The sequence below is a fragment of the Chaetura pelagica genome, unplaced genomic scaffold, assembly GCF_000747805.2.
Source record: "Chaetura pelagica isolate M959 unplaced genomic scaffold, ChaPel_1.0 scaffold123, whole genome shotgun sequence".
Classification (NCBI taxonomy): domain Eukaryota; kingdom Metazoa; phylum Chordata; class Aves; order Apodiformes; family Apodidae; genus Chaetura; species Chaetura pelagica.
In genome coordinates this window covers 57,595-75,162 of record NW_009953295.1, presented here as the reverse complement: position 1 = coordinate 75,162, position 17,568 = coordinate 57,595, and the positions used below count along the sequence as shown (strand labels likewise).

Genomic DNA, 17,568 nt, shown 5'->3' with positions numbered 1-17,568 from the left:
CTCCAGTAGCCACATCTCCTGCACCAAACATGGCCCCAGCCTGCCCAGCTGTGCCTGCCAGCCAGCATCTGCCCTGGAGTCACGCTCATCTCCAATACTGGGAACAGCACCTTCCTTAAGGATAAACTCAAAAGTTACATGTTTAAAAAAACAGACAACAAGAGACGGCCTCTCTAGTCTGGATAAATAAATAATCTCCTTCTCAGGAACTTTTCCCTTAAAACAGAAGTAATGCTACCACTACAGGTTTTCAGGGGAAGATGATTTGTGAGCAGGGAAAGGCCTGTAATTCTGTGCTTGGAGTACTCACCCCAACAGATATTACAACGTTTTACAATGCTAGTCCCATTACATGATGAAGTGACAGTCTGAAAAAAAATTTCCTTAATCACAGTGATTTAAACCAAACAAAGAACAATTAGCCCAGCCAAAGGGGCAGGGTTAGGGAGGTATTTACTTACAGAGGAAGAAACCTAAGTTGTTTGGAGAGTTCCAAAATTCAGGAGAATGTGCTTTAAGGCACCAGATTTGCCCAGAGCAGAGCTGTGTGGCAATAAAGCCATGTACAAAGGGACAGGCTGCAGTAACCCTGACAGCTCCAGCTCCGCCACCAAGGCAAAGATTGGCGAATGAGTTTGGAAACATTACCAAGCAGCACAGAAGCAGCAGAAATCCCACACACAGCAAATCAGACTTCTCCAATAGCTGGAGAGAGGCAGCTAAGTGAAAGACCATGTGTTGTGGAGGTCAGTTTCTGCCAGACTACAGGCATCTGAACAAAGGCCGTCGCAGCTGGAGGCTCCTCTCCCGCGGTTTCCTGCAGCCTCATCCCTCCAATGGGAGCAGGGGAGAAATCCCAAAGCCCAGTCAAAAAGGAAAGTCTCCCAAAAATTGTTGGTTAAATTGGTTAAGCTTGTCTTTGCCAGTTCACTAATAAATGATGCTCCACTAGGAAAAGCCTTTAGTTGTGCTCTGGCCAGCATGAATTAAAAAGGAAGAGTGGGGGACAGACGGGACAGTGCAGGGGGAGAGCAAGTTACAGAATAGGAAAAGGAAGAACAGGGAGGCTATTATAAAGACAGCAAAACATAATTTTAAAAAGTAAGGAAGTTTTAAGGTCATGGGTGCTTTTCCTTTTTTCTTCTTTTTTTTTTTTTTCCCCCCCTCCAACAATTCTTCCCAAATCAGCTCCATCTGTAGTCTCCACGCATCTGGAGGTTTCTGCCAAAGTGTTCAGTAGCAAAGAACTAGCATTTGCCTTTCAATTGCAGCCATTATGAGCTCCAGCATTCCCACACCATGGAGAGAAATCACAGGCCCTCACACTTCTCCCTGGGCTAACACTGAGACACCAATCCAAAGCACAATGGGTGATGGCAGTGCATGTGTGCTGCTGCATATAAAGGCAAGACACATTGGCAAAAAAAAGGACTTTGCTGCTTTTCATGACCTATAAAACTTCCTCACTGGGAGCAGGCTCAGCTGAGGGCAGGTCTCCAACTCATTGGCAAACCTCTTCAAAGCAAGACACCCAGCTAAGGTTGCCTTTCACACAATACAGCCCTTATTCCCTCATGCCTTTGGTTCATGAGTTCACTTTTCCCCAGGAGCTGAAATGCATGCAGCCATGCAGCTGTAACAACCCAGTTTTGGCTACCTCTCCCCGGCACTGACACTGGGGTGCTGGGCCTGGAGTGGGCACATGCCCATGCACTCCAACAACCTGCACGTCCTGGCCTCTTCTCGAACATGCAGGACACCACAAAACCATTTATCTGCTGTTAACCACCCACCACCTCTACTTGGCTCACACCTGGAGGGCCGGGTAACGCAGAGTACTAACCACTAGACAAGAAGAGATGGTTAAAGAAGAGGATAAAATGGGGGGAAAAAAAAGAAGTAAGCATGAAACAACTTCTCAGAATATAAGATGCAAAACCCACTGAACACCCGTAAGCTCCTACTACCACAATTCAAAGGTCGTCACTCTGTTGCTGTGCAGCAGGTTTCAGAAGAAACTTCCGGCTCTTCATGTTGTGTAGAAGGCAAGCAGGTTTCTCATCTGAAGCCCTCTAGTGACGGCCAAAAGCACAGCGGTCACACAAGTACTCATTTTGAGTGCGACCAGGAGGAAAAATATAGACAAACCATTGTGCAAGAGATCAGTGCTCATCAGCCATGCCAGGTCAAGACGGCCACGTCTCAAGGAGCATGTAACAGCTCGCGGAGCCAGAGCATGTTTATCCACATTGTAAGTAGCTATTTGTCCTCCAAAGGCTGATGAATATGGGTATTTTGTGAACAATCATGGATTAGATTCCTATTCCAAAACATGTATCAATCCATCATGAGCAGTTATTAAGTAACACCCAGACAAAAAAAAATCTGGAAAATTCACAAGAGTGTAGGCTTAATACTAAATGTCTTTTTTTCCTCCAAACACTGAAATCCAACCTTTTGATCTATATTGTGCCTTAACAATAGGCTCCTGAACACTCTTGAGTTTCCACAACTATATTCATCCCATGCATTATTGAGCTGCAGAGAAGACCAGCAGAACAAATACAATTTTCTTTCTAGAAAAAATTCTTATTAAATGCCAGCCAGTCTTTGCTCCCCTCTGCATCCAGCACTGCCTCAGGGATGCTACTGTATTAGGTCTTTTCTATGAAACTGTGTAACACCCAAACCTACTCATTTGTATTCTTCTACTTCAGCAACCAGCTGTATGAGCTTTAACTACTACAGAACTAGCTATGTATTTTTAATATCTCAAAGTGATAAATCATTAGATGCATCATATGCAAAAATGTTAAAATGAGCACTGTCTCCCACTGTAAATTCTGCTCTTGTACTTTCTATATCTTAAGATCACTTTAAACTACTACCAAAAAATCTGCTGATTTAAGTCGTATCTAACTACTATCTAGAGGAAGAAAGAACGATACCCAGTGAATTAGCAGTGGCTCCACACAAGCATACACAGCAACGGCAGGCTCGGCTTTCATTTTGGACTTAGCAGACAGATGTCTTTCAAAGGTACATCTACTTTGGCTATCTGGATTAGACCACTAAAGGGTTGTTTTCTTTTGCCATTCACTGACCAAATCACCATCAAACTCAGGATTAACAAGGTTCTTTTGCCTGCAAATAGAGGTCCAGGTCAAAAGAGTGGTTCACCTAGCCAGTCTCTCGCAGGTCACCAGATGGGAGGCAGCTCACATCACAACATCTTCAGCACAGGTTTTTCACCTCTGCCATTAGAACAGAGCTTGCCACCCAGAGCTTTTTTGCTCTGACATTAGCCTGAACAATGGAATCTAGAATCACAATAAATATTATGGAAATGTTCCAAAGCAGAAAGTGAAGTAATTTCTGAGGCAAGCAAGTGAATTAAAAATAGTCTGCCATGCAGTGGAAAAAATCACAAGGTGGGGGAATCCCTGCAAAAAACTTTTACACTTCATTCTTTATTTCTAAATGTGCAGGTGTGGAGCACTACAAAGAGTCCCTCAGCGGCCATCACAGGTGGTCAAGGAAGATGTGGCCGAGCTGTTGGGAAGGAATAACAGATGGTTTTCCTCCAGGATTCACAGTGCAGAGGGAAGGCTGCAGTCTCTTAGGCAGCCCCATGGTTGTAAACCTGAGGAAATGCTGAAGATGAAGATGCTGTCATTGTGGGCCAGCTCCCAGCCACAGCCTCTCCCTGCCCTTGCCTGGCCTCTCTCACCAAACCCCAGACAGCTTCTGCTGGGGCAAAAATAGTAGAAAGCTGATCTGCATTAGAATAGGAAAGAAAAGATGTCTTTGACAGTAGAGCTCTCTGAAGGATGGGACTGGATAGATGCTGCTACAAGGGGAGTTAGGAAAGAGGGGGAAGAGAAGAAGGGCTGCCCCTGAAGTAGCAGCCAGACATCAAATTGGCTTTGGTGTCCCATAAAACCATATCTTGAGGGACAACTACATAGAAAATAGGGGAAGCCCACAGACACCTATGTCAGGAGGAATCTGAACATTTACAAACAGAAAATGCTACTGTTCCTCCTTTCTTTCCTGCCAGTGGGAGAAATCCTTTCCTGATTTTACATAGGTGTTTGTTTGTTTACATTTGTAGGCATGGGAGAGAAAATGAGTTTGCATTTACAAGCTGATCCTTCCATTTTTACAAGAACATTACAAACTAACAATTTATGTTGCAAATCAAGACAAGGCAAGGCAGATTTCCCAAACTCCTTTAATCAACATTGAAGAGCAGAAGCAATTCTGAAATAGCAAACAGTATCAGCCTCAGGGACTCAAATTTAAGTGGAGACTTGTTTGACAGTGCAGCCACTCTGATCTATAAATCTGAAGAGAGATATATACATATACAAAAAAAAAAAAAATCTAAAACTATCATTTTGGAATTGACTCAAAGGCTTTAAACAATTTCTTGCAGCAAGAGATGCAAAAAGAAAAATTCAGAATGAAAAACAACTAACTCATTTATAAAAACAGGTTGGTCTCACAGACTCAAAGAGAGGAAACACCAACAAATGCTAGAGAAAAGGCCACTGACGTAAAATATGCAAGAGACAAATAAAACCCTCCTTAATGGCACTGCCTTTGCATCAGTGTTTCCACAGCAGTGACTCACGGCTGCCTGGCCGCCTGCAGCCCCGGCCAGGAGGACAGGTTAGTGCAGGGAGAGCCAAGCAGCCAGCAACCAGCCACAGGGATCCTCAATCTCCCTGCTGCCTGTGGTTGTTCTGCCCAATTACATTTCCATTCCGTAAAATACTCCACATAAGAAAACAATTTCTCAGGAATCGTGGACACTCTCCTTTCTTGCTCTCGCATGCTGAGCCAAGATGCTTTGCCAGGATGGTAAGAGTAACCTGAAGGTCTCTGGGCTGCTCCATTTGCACTAGGATTTCCACTTAGTTCTTAACAGCTCTAGAATGAAACACTTAAAATTCAGTTCAGGAAGAAGGAACTACAGTGGAAAATACCCCTGCTCTAGGGAAACACCACAGAAACACTTCATACATCAGTTAGCATATGAAAAATCAGAAAGTTCATTTCTGGAACTGACGCCTCTACTAGGCAGAGAGAGGGATATCTGTGAAGGACCCCATCCTCCTGAAGAATGAGGTGCAAAAGATGGGAGGTTGTTGACCTCTCACTACGCCTTCTGTACCAGTGATGTGCTGCATAAAGAAACAACTATTCTACCTGGTGGACATGAGGCAAGAAACAACAGCGATGTGTTTGCTCTCCACATAGAAACAGTAGCTGCTTTTGCGGCCAACTTGTTCACTTCTCCCAGATGCCCCTTTCAGATCTAAACATTTAAGAAATAAAGCCTGACCAAAAGAAATAGAAAAATCAATAGGGATTATCAGAACAAAAAGATGCCTTCTTGGCCCATTGGTCAAATCCTGCTTGACAGACTGCTGCTGTCTTACTGAGAGAGATGGCAAGGACAGGAGAGCAAAACTAAAACATGCACTTATTATGAAGCACCAATCTTTGCAATTTAATTACAACACCTTTGCACTTTCATCTAGCAATAGAAAAGGTTCTCTACCAGAGAAAGCATGTTCATTAATCCCTTTTGGATTAAACCTATCTAGAGGAATGTATCCAGGCCCCTTATTGGAAAGGACTTGAGACGTTTCTAGGCTCAGGAGAAAAGAAGCATCTTGTCCTGTATTGATCAACTGAACTAGTTTTGCACAGTATCTTCAAGGTTCTTTTAACACTTAGCTCAGCCATGTGCTTCCCATTGCATAATTTAACAGATTGGGCACAAGGGGAGAAGAATGCTTTCCTATTAGGCACAAGGGGAGCATTCATGGTGGTTACAAGTCAGCTTAGAGTACAATGAATTCCCAGGTCCTTGAGCATTAGCACTTGCTGCCATAATCTCCGGTTTTAGGAACTGGGCTTTAGGACTGCATTTTAGCCAACAACTCTCTATATAATCACTCAAACAGCATCTTGCAAAAGGAGCACTGTCGAGGGACTTAGAGCAAACATTTTCTCTCATTAAATGATGGAGAATAACACTGCTATTTTATATTTAAATATACATATGTTATGAAAGAGAGGGAGCAAGATCATGCAGGATAATCTCCAACGTACAATACTATTTGTGGACTCATATATTAAAGAAAGAACCAGAAGGAGATTTTAAAATGCTTAAAAGTAGTTTGCATGTGCTACCCTGCTCATATTCCTATAGTTGCAGCACTCAACTTGTAAGCCAAGCATCAGAACTTTTTCTTTAAAAAGAAAAAAAAAGCAATCTATCTCCTCCTGATTTACTGCAAAACAGTGGCCAGCTGACTGATAAAAGATAGCAGCTAAGGTCTGCACGCCATTCCCAAAACAGAGGCTATAAATTTTAGCCTCTCTCTTCTCCACACAGCTTGTCAGTTTTCACATAACTTGCCAGAACTTTGTATCTTTGGAATTTCTCCTCCTCAGCAAACTTGGCTGAAGTTGGCCAGTAGATCCAAAAGGTATCTGGTGGAAAAGAAGGCAGGACACAAGCACTATTGCCAAGAAACTCCATTTCTTTGGGAAATGAAGATAAAAACATGGAATGTCACAGTAAAAACTGGAGGAGCCCACAGGCAGGTGCAGTTTATGAAACTACAATTAAGCACAGTAAAGAAAGATTACATTTCAAGCAGATAAGTCCCCTTTAACATAAGCAGCAAATTAATTCTCCTGCTTTTGATCCCAATGCCGAAGCCAGATTTTAAAGTGCACCTCTGAAATGCAGCAGCGCACATTGGATGTGGGATCTCTTGCTTGTCTAATGAGGCACGAGGACTACACCACAGACCTGAGTTCTTCATACTTACTAAAATGAAAACACAATGCTCTGTCATAATCCTTATTGGTTTTACTCTGCCCAAGCTGGCAAGAGCACACATGCTCTAACACTGTATTGACAGGGTTGCCTTGTTTTCCTTGAGTAGCAAATATGTCTGATTCACCGGGAGTAAATGGAGCTGTGCTGTGTGTCCGATACAAATGATACAAAATGCAGTCCTGTAGTTTTTGCTATTATCTGCACACAAAACATTCCTGTTTCCCATCAGAACTCAAATCTCCTCAGACAGCTTCAGCAATCAGAGCTTGGGAAGGCAGCAGTGAAACGCCTGTGTCAAGGCCACCTGCAGAATCACTCCCCTTGGCTCAGAAGAAATTCACTAGAACTTGTACAGGCTATTATTGCTGAAATTCATGTCAGCGCAGGCATGACCCATAGGTCAAATACTATGACTGTGAAAGCATCTGCACACTACCCACACAGAGCCTTCACCACTGCTAGTGTGAGGGTCCAGATTACCCTAGCAGAGGCACTAGCAGTTGTTTGTGTACATCTAAAAATCACACTGTCATTAGTGACTTTCTCGTCAATGCCAACAGATGGTCTTCAGAGGACTACAGGTACCAAGCCTAAGGACTGGTGAAAAAAGGGCACAAGAGTACAGTTCATTGCACAAGCATCACCCACTAGCTCACCTAGAGGACTTATCCTTTCCTTCTGAGTGTGTCAAGGCAGTCACACAATCAGACCAAAGAAAATAATGTTTTAAGGAAAAGGTCCAGACTTGTCCAAAGAGCTCAAGGCTTGCAGAGAAATCTTAATACACACACCTGTCCTTTTGCCAATGGACGTCAGCTGTAGCCTACACAGCCATCTAGTTTCCATTATGCTTCAGTACCAAACATGTGCTCTCACATACTGACAAGCAAAAACAGATCTCAGTGCCATAGCTGAGTATACCCTGAGCATCATCTGTTCTGCTACAGCAGAACATTACCTCATTCTCTTACAGCTAGGTAGGCAACTTTTTAAAGCTGCCTCCCTAATCCAGGGGATTCTTCTGCCTTTCAAACTACAGCAAAGTTCCCTCTATAAGGCTATAAATTCAGTTTGTGTAACATAAACTACATTACAATTTACAGAGCAGTGACAAAACATCCTTTGCTAGGTAGGATAAAAACCTTGTACATCAGACCTGTCATAAACATACACACAAGGAGAAAGCAGAGGCAACACAGCTTTCTTTGCACTTTCTTACTACAGTGATCAACGATCAGCCTTGAGTATGAAACCAGCTCCTGGCCTCAGTTGAAAAGTCAAGCAACAGAAATACCACTAAACAAGCACCATGAAGCCTTCACAGTCAAAACTCTTTTGCTGTTGACAGGTAATAGATGCTGGTGAGGTGCCCTCAAGGTTCTTCATGGCAAAAGGAAAACATCTGTTTCTTCCAGCTTTGAAACAGTCAGGTTCCAAAGCAAGCATGTTAAAAATACAGAGCATGCAAGCAGCCTTCCACCCAGATGAAAAATCTTGCTCTAACAAGAAATCATATACTGAAAAAAGCAGATAAGGAAACAACATGTATAAATGTTTTACAACTCCTTTTTTCTCTCCTCATTGCCAGTTTTTCCTCCAACGACTGTTTCAGTGTGAAGTTGCTCTTTGCTGGGACACAGCAATGCAGAGCCTTGGTGCTTGACACCAGCTCTCTCCACTCAAGCCACATTACATATGATTTCCCAAGCTGCTTGACAACAGCCACAGCTTTCTGCCCTGATCACAAACCACTTGTGGAGCTCCATATTTGAACTTGACATCCTCCCCTTCCCAAATAAGCTACTCCAGCCTGACAATCTCGCTAACCACTCCAGGAGTTGGATGAAAAGAGTGAAAGTTTGCCCTTCATCCCATCTGGTGCCACCACTGCTCCAGGAAATTTTCTTGATTCATATCCAAAAATTGCAGATCTGACTCAAGCCAGGTGTTAGTTTTTATTCCCTTTGCTGGGAGATAAAGTAACTGGTCCTTTTATGACTGAAAGGACAGAGAGCTCTTCAGAGCTAAATGTTGCTCTATTCTGTCAAGGCTATGAGCTGGCAGGATAAGCACTGTTCTGTCACCCAAGGACAGGGCAGTTGCGACATGTCTGACACTGTGAGCCCCCCTGCAAGGCCCCGTGCACAGCCCTTACCCTCAAGACACACAGGACCACCCCTGCTCAACTCTAACAGGGGTCTTGCAGAGAAACCAGCAGCACAGAGCTGAAAGGGACTGCAGCAGAGCCTGGTGCCACACAGACATCAGCCAGCACCACAGACCCTGCCAGCACCACAGGCCTGAACCTCCAGGCATCAGGGCAGTGGTGAAGAAGAGGAAAGAAGCCAAGCTGCTGGGCAAGGGAATGCAGCAGAGGTACGTGTGGGATCTCAAATTAAGGAGGGAAACGGTCAATTATACAAAAGCTTTGCAGCTGAAAAAAGGCTGCCCCGTGGGCTGCAACGCTATTGTAACACTTTTTTACCTCCTCCCAAACCAGACTTTACAGCTCAAGGGACCACTCTGTCCAGCTCTGCTTTCCTCTCAACTGCAACAGAAAGTTCCAAGCAGCAAATTTTTTTCCTGCCCTTTGGGGTTTTTTTGTGGTGTTTTTTTTACCTAAATTCTGGAACTGAATATAAGTTAATCAGCTCCAGGAGAGACTGGACACCAGGGCTGTCCACACTGTAAATACTTTTCTTATTTATGCCTTTTCAACAGCATGATTCTTTGTTTTGTGAAAGGACGAAACTTCAACTAAGGACTGTAAAACTTTGTACAGACCAGTAATAAGCAAACTCACATTTGATGGACAAGTAAGTAAGATGCCAGTAGCCCCCATGGGAACAATCTGGATGTTTAGGTCCTTCACATATTTTCCTAAGTTGATATCAAGAGGAAGGGATATGGAAAAGGCTTTAGTAACTCTACTGGTTTCAGATTTGCTTTGGCTAAGTTCGCAGCATGGACCGGTACATAAGAGCAACTGCACTAAGCCAGGTAAAGCAGTGCACTCATGTCTCTACACTAAAAGGCCACCTCAAACTCAGCTTCTCCAAACTAGTTTGCCTTAGTTCTGTTGCACGGTGCTGTGAGAATTCCCTTCAAACAGATGAAAATCCACACATCATCTTTGGGGTTTGGGGAAGAAAAAAAAAAACCCACCACATAAAAGTTAGGGAAAAGTGTTTGCGGTTTTTACTTTTGTTCTCCCCTCATTTTGTCTGCCTGCATGTGTGGGAACACAGACATCTATATTTATCTGCAGTCTTTCTGCAAACTGCTTTTGGGATGTCTTATGGACAATAGAGAAATCATCCACATGATTGCAGTTTATAACACCACGTAGGCCATAAGATACAGATTTGCAAGAATCAAAGTGACTTGCCTACTGCAACAGAAAAAAGGCAGTCAGCAGAGTCAGGAAGATGGCAGTGAATAATTGGGGTAACCTTTCCTGTCTAGGTACGGGAGATGTGCCACATTTTTCTGCAGGCCTGCAGAAAAACCCCTTGGTTTGGGGTTGTTAATTTTTCTGCAGAGCACGTACAGAAAGGGCAAGACAGGCGAGCACTAAAAGCAATCCAGCTTCTTTCATAAATCAGCAGGATACAGTATCCAGTTGTTTACTTAGCATAATTTTACACAGACTAGACTGGACAAGTCATGAAACACTGGGCACAAGAGCTGAGAAATGCTGCTATTAAAAAGGCATGCGGAAAACTTTCCCAAGGGATGCCAAGAGCGTGTGTGGGAAGAGGTAGGAGGAAGAAGCAGCAGCGTCAGGGTTTATAACAAACAGAAAAGAAGCGATTATATTTTCCCCTCAAAATCAGTTAGTAAACCTTTCAAAGAAAAAAGCATGGCTGGAAGGGGAACCAGGAGCGACACCGGAAACATTCATGCAGCTGCAGAGAAAACCTCCAGAAGAGTTAAACAGAGTCAAGCTGCAAGGGTGTAATGCAAGGCAACAGCTTTGATGCAAATAGATTTGCCAAGTAAGCTTTGCTAAGGTTTTAAATGTTACTTGTTTCACAAGAAAATGGATTCTTCTAACTAAAAGGGTGACTGCCAAATCTTACAGCGTCCTTGCTCTGCATGTGATAACATCAGTCACGGCTCAGTTGGTCCACTACAGTGCTGCACACCAGTACAAGCCAGGAGCTCAGGGAAACCTGACAGCATGGCCAGTGAGTGGAAGGGGTCAACACAGACTGTACATCGCCTTCTCTAAAGCCATGACACAAAAGGAGCAGAGATCCTACAATGGAAAGATTAAAGAAAGACTACAGGAATCTCTCAAATAACACCACCCCCCCTCACCCTCCACCCATATATGTTCAGCCTGAGATTCATCCAACATAAGTACATCTTGGAAAATAATTTTAAAAGCATGTATATGCTGATAGTTCGTATTGTTCCCCTTTTATGGTCATTGGGCTCATTCCAACAACAGAATAGCATTCAATTGATGAGGACTGGTGGGTTTTTGTTTTCATTTGTTCTGTGCTCCAGTGATTTTTTTTCTACCCTACGTGTACTCTCACTTTACCCTCAGAAAGCGAAAATAGAACCTACATGCACACCATTCTATAGGAAGATGTACGGATCTCTAGATCTTACAGATTCTTTAGTGCTTGCTTTAGTGCTGTAGATCTATAAAGATCTGCACAATCTTCTAGATCTTTTCTTAACTTGTTTAGAGACGAAGAAAGTGGAAGAGACAGGGAAGTTTTATGCACATCAACACACCCCCAACTTTTCAGGCAGCAGTACTAACTAGTCATAATATATTCAAAGATCAAGCTGACATCTTCAGCCCACCTCCTTTTTTCTCATCCTTACCACCATTCTTTTCAAAATTAAAATCTGAAGAGAAAACCACAAGAAAAGCTGAAAAGGATGAAGAGCATTTCCACAGTGCAATGTACATTACAGAGCTGTAATATTTCTTCCAATGTCTCTAGTCGGAGGTTATACAATTTCATTTCCTTTATACCAACCAAAACTTTTTAAGGAAAGCCTTTGCTCTGACTTTGACATCCCTCCCATTCGGGTGATCAAAGCTTCACAGCCCAGAACTGATGTAACCTCACTGAGCCTGAGCAATGTGTGAATTGCAGAATCAGGGCCTTGAAAATTGAAAATCTGGGGCGTGCCCACAGAGTGTGCCAACACATTAGGCTTTCTAATTTGTAAAGCATTTGGCAAAGTAAGCACTGGATCAGAGGTATCCCAAAAAAAAAAAAAAAGAAAGTCTTGTGTCTGTTCTCAGTGCAGGTTAAACAAAATAATCAGATATCCTCCACTTAAGGAGAAAGGCATGACACTGCCAGTAAAACATGCACAGAGGCACAAATCACCTAGACCTTCAGTAGCTGTTCATTAAAAAAATAAAATAAAATAAAATAAAATAAAATAAAATAAAATAAAATAAAATAAAATAAAATAAAATAAAATAAAATAAAATAAAATAAAATAAAATAAAATCACAGCTTCAGTTCTGTAGAAGTTTCCACTCAAGCCTTATTCCCAGCGGGCATGGATGTAGTTACCATTAGTCTACAAGAGCAGGTCTTATAACTGTAGCTCTTAAAGCAGGCAAAAAAGGTAAATTTGAGGATATGGTTCCCTCAGTATTTCTTTTAGGGCAGCTCTGAGAGTGGCAGTCACTGCCACCTTGGTCCCCATGTTCTCTCTTCATGCTGTTCCCAGAAGCTGTAGTGGTGACCATAAGCTAGAAACAGGATGAAGCTACATAGTCCACCAGCAAAAGGAGGTGTTCATTGAACCATCCCTTGAGGAACTAAAGCATACGGTATCACCATCAATTTCAGCTACTGCCCCTTCTACCCCGTGGCCATTGGCATCTCTTTTCCACTCTCTTACCATCTTCTTCATAGCGACAGCACAACTGTTTGTAAAGTTATGTGCTAAACTAGGTCAACGAACCAATCCAAGTTATAAATAAGCAGGGGAAATAGAGGAGTGAGGGTATTTTTAACCTGGAACTGGGGCCTGTTTGCTGATACAAGTCACCATCTGGTCCTGGGGCAATTGTGCCGGCACAAGTGTTGGGAGACAGGCAAGGAACCAGAGAGCAAGAATGGACAGGAATATCACCGGCCACATCTGCCACTGAGAAAATGGTACATGCAACAGTATCACCCATGCCTGGTGTTAGCAACAGTATCATCCAAGCCTGGTGTTAAAAAGTGGAGCTGAGTTAGCAGGACTTGAAAGAATTGACACCACATTTTTAGCCTTTGCAGGCTCCATTACTTTGAAGTGAAAACACATGAGCTCCACTGGTAGGAATGACAACACTTTTAAGCTGCATGGGGCAAATGTCTCCAAACTCCTCCCTCTTGACTGCCCTTCATTCCCTAAAAGAGCATGAGCTTGTGATATAAAAGAGAGACAGCACCAATATGCAACTGGCTTATCAAAATCAGCCAAAAATTAAAGAAAGTTTGAAAACATAAGCCATCTCCCACAACACAAGCTTAGCCATACTACAGACAGCGTTTGTCAATTGTTTTCCTTCTGCTGTGCAACGTCTCCATTGCAAGTGGTTGTGATTAATATATGCTATTAAAAACAGAGAATGTAGTACAGCCAATCTTGATGTTATAGAAGCCTTTGTCATGCACAGTCCAGCAAGCCACCCTGTGTAAAACAGGTGCAAAAATAGTAACGTTTGCTGTGCAAAAAACATTCATTGAATATCACCGGACCTTCATTCTTCTCTGGTTTGTCTGCTTGTTAACTGCAGCAAAAGAGCACTGCCTCCTCATGAAGTCAGCTTTTGAAAATCTGCAGCTGAAAATTGATTTTTATCAGGCCATCTTAAAAAGTAAGAATGTCTAGCTCTTGGCAGACACAAAAGCTTAAGTTAGAGAGCAGTCACACTGTCCATCGATCACAAGGAGATTCTGAGATATAACTGAAGTCCTACCAGTTGACTTGTTTTCCTCCTTCTCCTATCTGTTTACCCATTACACCCCAGCCACTCAACTAGGAGCTTGTGTCAAAGACCATTTTTTACTTCCAGTGCTTATACACAAGCTAAAATACAAATCACTTTGCAGCAGCACCTTTGTAGAAGTTTTGTTTAATATAACCAGCTTGCTGAAGCCCCCCTCTGCTCTGTACAATGCACACACATTAACATAATTTTTTCCCTAATACCTGCATAAGATTGCAGGTATTGCAGGTATAATTTGACGTTCAGCAAAATAAGCTGCATGGCCTGAAGAGGCAGAACCTCTCTTCAGAAGTGTGGTGTCAGTCAAGCATTGCAGATATCACACAGGAGGATTTAATTCAGTTTTAAATCTGAAGCTGTTGTTTTTATTTGCAGCTGTAACTCCATGAAACACAAATGGAATCAACAGGGAAAACTCCACACTTTTCCTGGTCTGTTCCGAAGACTTAATTTCAACTGATTGCTTTTTGAACAGCATTAACTGCAAGGCATCTAAGGATTCAAATATGGGCATATACTTTTTATTTCTTTGGCTGGGTTAATTTCCCATCTTTACTATCTAAAGCTCCACAGTAAATCCCCCTGGGTCAGTTACAACTACTACTTTACACTGCTGAATTCTGCCAGCAATCTGCTCATCGTTCCTGCAGATGTTTCTGCTTTCAGGCTTCTGGGAACTTCATCGAACCCATTTCCTTTGAATACATGTACATGCTTTTTAGATTGCAAATGTACCAGGGAAACTATTGTCCTCTAAGCCAGGCAGTCTCTTCGCTTTATTTTTCAGTAAAAGCAAAATGCTATATTTAATAGGAAAAAAAGTAGGAAGCAGGGAATTTTACTTCTTTCCCCATTACGAGGAATGTCTTGAAAGGGAATGCTATGTGTGCTTGCATGTCCTGGGACCAGCCCAAGCAATTTGTGAAGGCCAGAGGCCCCTGCCTGCAAGTGCACAAAAAATCTCTCAAAGGGCAGATGGGCTGGAGGGGTCAGGTTCTACAAACAGAAACCAAGTGATCATGTGCAAGGACCATGCCCTTCAAATAAATATATGGTAAGCCACAGGCCATCTCTCAGTATTAAATCCTACTCATATTGCTAATAAAAAAGAATGTTTCACTACTCACCTCAGTAACATCCATGACTTTAATGGCTGCCAGCTGACCCGTTTTGACATGCCGACCCTGAAGAACAAAGAGAACCATCAGCACCAGAGTCTCACCCACCCCTTCAGCATACACAGAGCAAAACATTCTGATGAGAGCTCCAGCCGCTGGGTTTTCCCCAGCTGTGCTGGACCCTTCTGATACTTCACATGAGCAAACCCTAAGTCCTCTAGAGAGCTTAAAAAAAAAAATAAATAATTCTTTCTAAAATATTCTAACACAAATCTTAGAACCCATTTCTTTTTCTGTACATTAAAAGGATGATTATAAAGATTAAACACAGACAGATTGCATTCACAGCTTCTCTTATATTTACTTCAGCAAAGCTCAGAGTCAGTCCTGATCATTTATTAACATGCCACAATAGTTAAACTCCATGTATTGCACATTTTACTTCCATGCACTAGTGCCTAGCACCTGCGTGATATTTTACTGGGTAAATGCAAGCATGCTCAAGGGGCTGCAAAAGGACATCTCTGTTTTGGTCTTCACTAGTAAAAAAAAAAAAAAAAAAAATTAAAGTGAGGTTTCTTCAAGGGATGCATCAGACCTGCGAGAGCTCTCTTTGCCACTCTCACGATAGCTAGACAAGAACTAGACATCATCTCCCTTCAGCTACGCCACCATAAGGGTACAGTTTCTCAGTACAGCTGGAGCTGAATGAACGGATTCCAGCTCCTGTTGCAGGGAGCTCCTACCCTTCCTCCCCCTGCCTCCCTCCAACCTCCTGTCACATATTTCTCCCAGGAGCGCTCAGCTCTTTCTGGCACTCATCGGATCATATGATAAGCTGATTGAGATCACTGAAATGGCAGAAAGTTAACACAGAAAAAGCAAACTGCAGGGTGGGGTGGGGGATTGCAGATCAGGAAATTAAACTGGTTTGCTCTGCAACAAGAGCAGGGCCAGAGCTTGTAGAAGGTGGATTGAATGTCCGGGAAGCAGGCAGCACAACCAGCTCCTCCAGTCATGGTGGGCTGTAACTTGCCTCAGCCAACTTCTGACAAAAACCTTTTTTGCTCCAGTATATTTTTACACGAGGTGGGGCCATATCAATTAGCTGTTCTGTATTTCTTCTCTAAACAGGCACTCAGAAATTGTCCCAGTGTTTGGTATTTTCCAGCCCTCCACTTAACACCCAGCAGTCCGCCCTGAGACTTCCAGCCAAATAGCCTGGTCCCTCAATACTTTTCGCCAGCACCGTCCCCAAAGGCTCCTCTCTGAATCAGTGAGGTTTTCCAGCAAAAAGTATACCCACTACACTTCTCTTTTATCACACATAATGATAAAAACCGCAACAAAACATTTAACTGAAGTTACAGTTCCTTTATCCTTATTCTCCTAAGTCTCCTAGGCAGAAAGCTATACGTAGCTTATTTATAGCTGATGGACACCTATAGTATTTTTTTTTTCCTGGACTAACTTACCAACTCTACAGATTCTTTCAAGATTGGCACCCCAAAACTGAAGCACCTCAATTCACTAGTCTTTTTGGAGAAATCTTGATCCTGTCACAGCTTATGATGACCTCCATGGAGGTAGTGGTATTTATTGGCACCAGGCACTGCTGGTGCATTAAAAAGAGTGAAATGCTGCAAAATTCACAGCCATTGCTCTCTTTCACAACTCATATTGTGCTGTGCTCTCCTCTTATTAACCAAACCACATGATTTCTATAAATAAATCACTGTACCCTGGCTTCTGCTGGCTCTGTAAACTCTATTGCATGCATTTCTTTTTACAGCTTAGTCTCAAGCTAGCTTTGATTTTTAAACAAAGTTTAAAGGGTCATAACGTGTGCAGTGGTGAACACCGACCTCACCTTGACCTTACTACTTCTTGAACCAAAGCCTTTCAGCAAGCCCAAGAGAGACGCAATTCCAATTTCTCACCCTGGACCTCTGCCTAATTACAAAAGCCTGTGGTATTCTCAACACCTATCACCCCAACAAGGAAGAAGGGGAAAATATTTTACACTGAGCTGGAAAAAAAGCCTCCTCTCAGCTCTGCTGTGATTCTCCACAACTCTGAGGAAGGAACTAAAAGGCCCAAGGACGTGGGGAAACACACTGTGAAGTACAAAAAGAAAATGCTAAAGATAAGAGTGGAACAAGGACGTTTCAGAGGAAAGAGGCTCACAACACTAGGGAGGACTGAGAAAGAAAGAAAGAAACTTTTTTTAAACAGTGAAATACGGTTCACCATTCATCCAGTAGCAAAATGGGAATGCTAAAATGGTGGCAGAATACATTCCAAGTGGAAAAAGTGGCACACAGTACTGTGAAGTAGGAAGACATCCATGGGATGCCACATATTTTATGGCAAGTTTGCTCTATTTGTCTTTTAAAATCTATGAACTACTGGTGGGTTTGCTATTTCCAGAGAGAAGCCTGATATTTCCCAGGGCTCAGTTTCACAGCTTTTCTCAATATGCTATTCCTCCCTGCAAGTCCTCCACTCGGGATGACTAATGTGCACCAGCCCAACCATCCTCCCTCTGCAGCTGTACAGGATCCTGCTGGTGCCACCATCAGTCTCTGTCAAAACCT

General features: G+C 42.8%; 1 protein-coding gene across 1 annotated transcript in view; it reads right to left on the bottom strand.

The window, feature by feature from the left end:
- MAP4K4 (mitogen-activated protein kinase kinase kinase kinase 4) overlaps positions 1-15,038 on the bottom strand; it is an 89,188-nt gene extending 74,150 nt beyond the window's left edge. The window contains exon 1 of the mRNA XM_009997881.1: positions 14,981-15,038. Within this exon, the coding sequence (XP_009996183.1) occupies positions 14,981-14,995 (15 nt within the window). The 5' untranslated portion in view covers positions 14,996-15,038. The remainder of the gene's footprint in view (positions 1-14,980) is intronic.
- Positions 15,039-17,568: the final 2,530 nt, after the last annotated feature.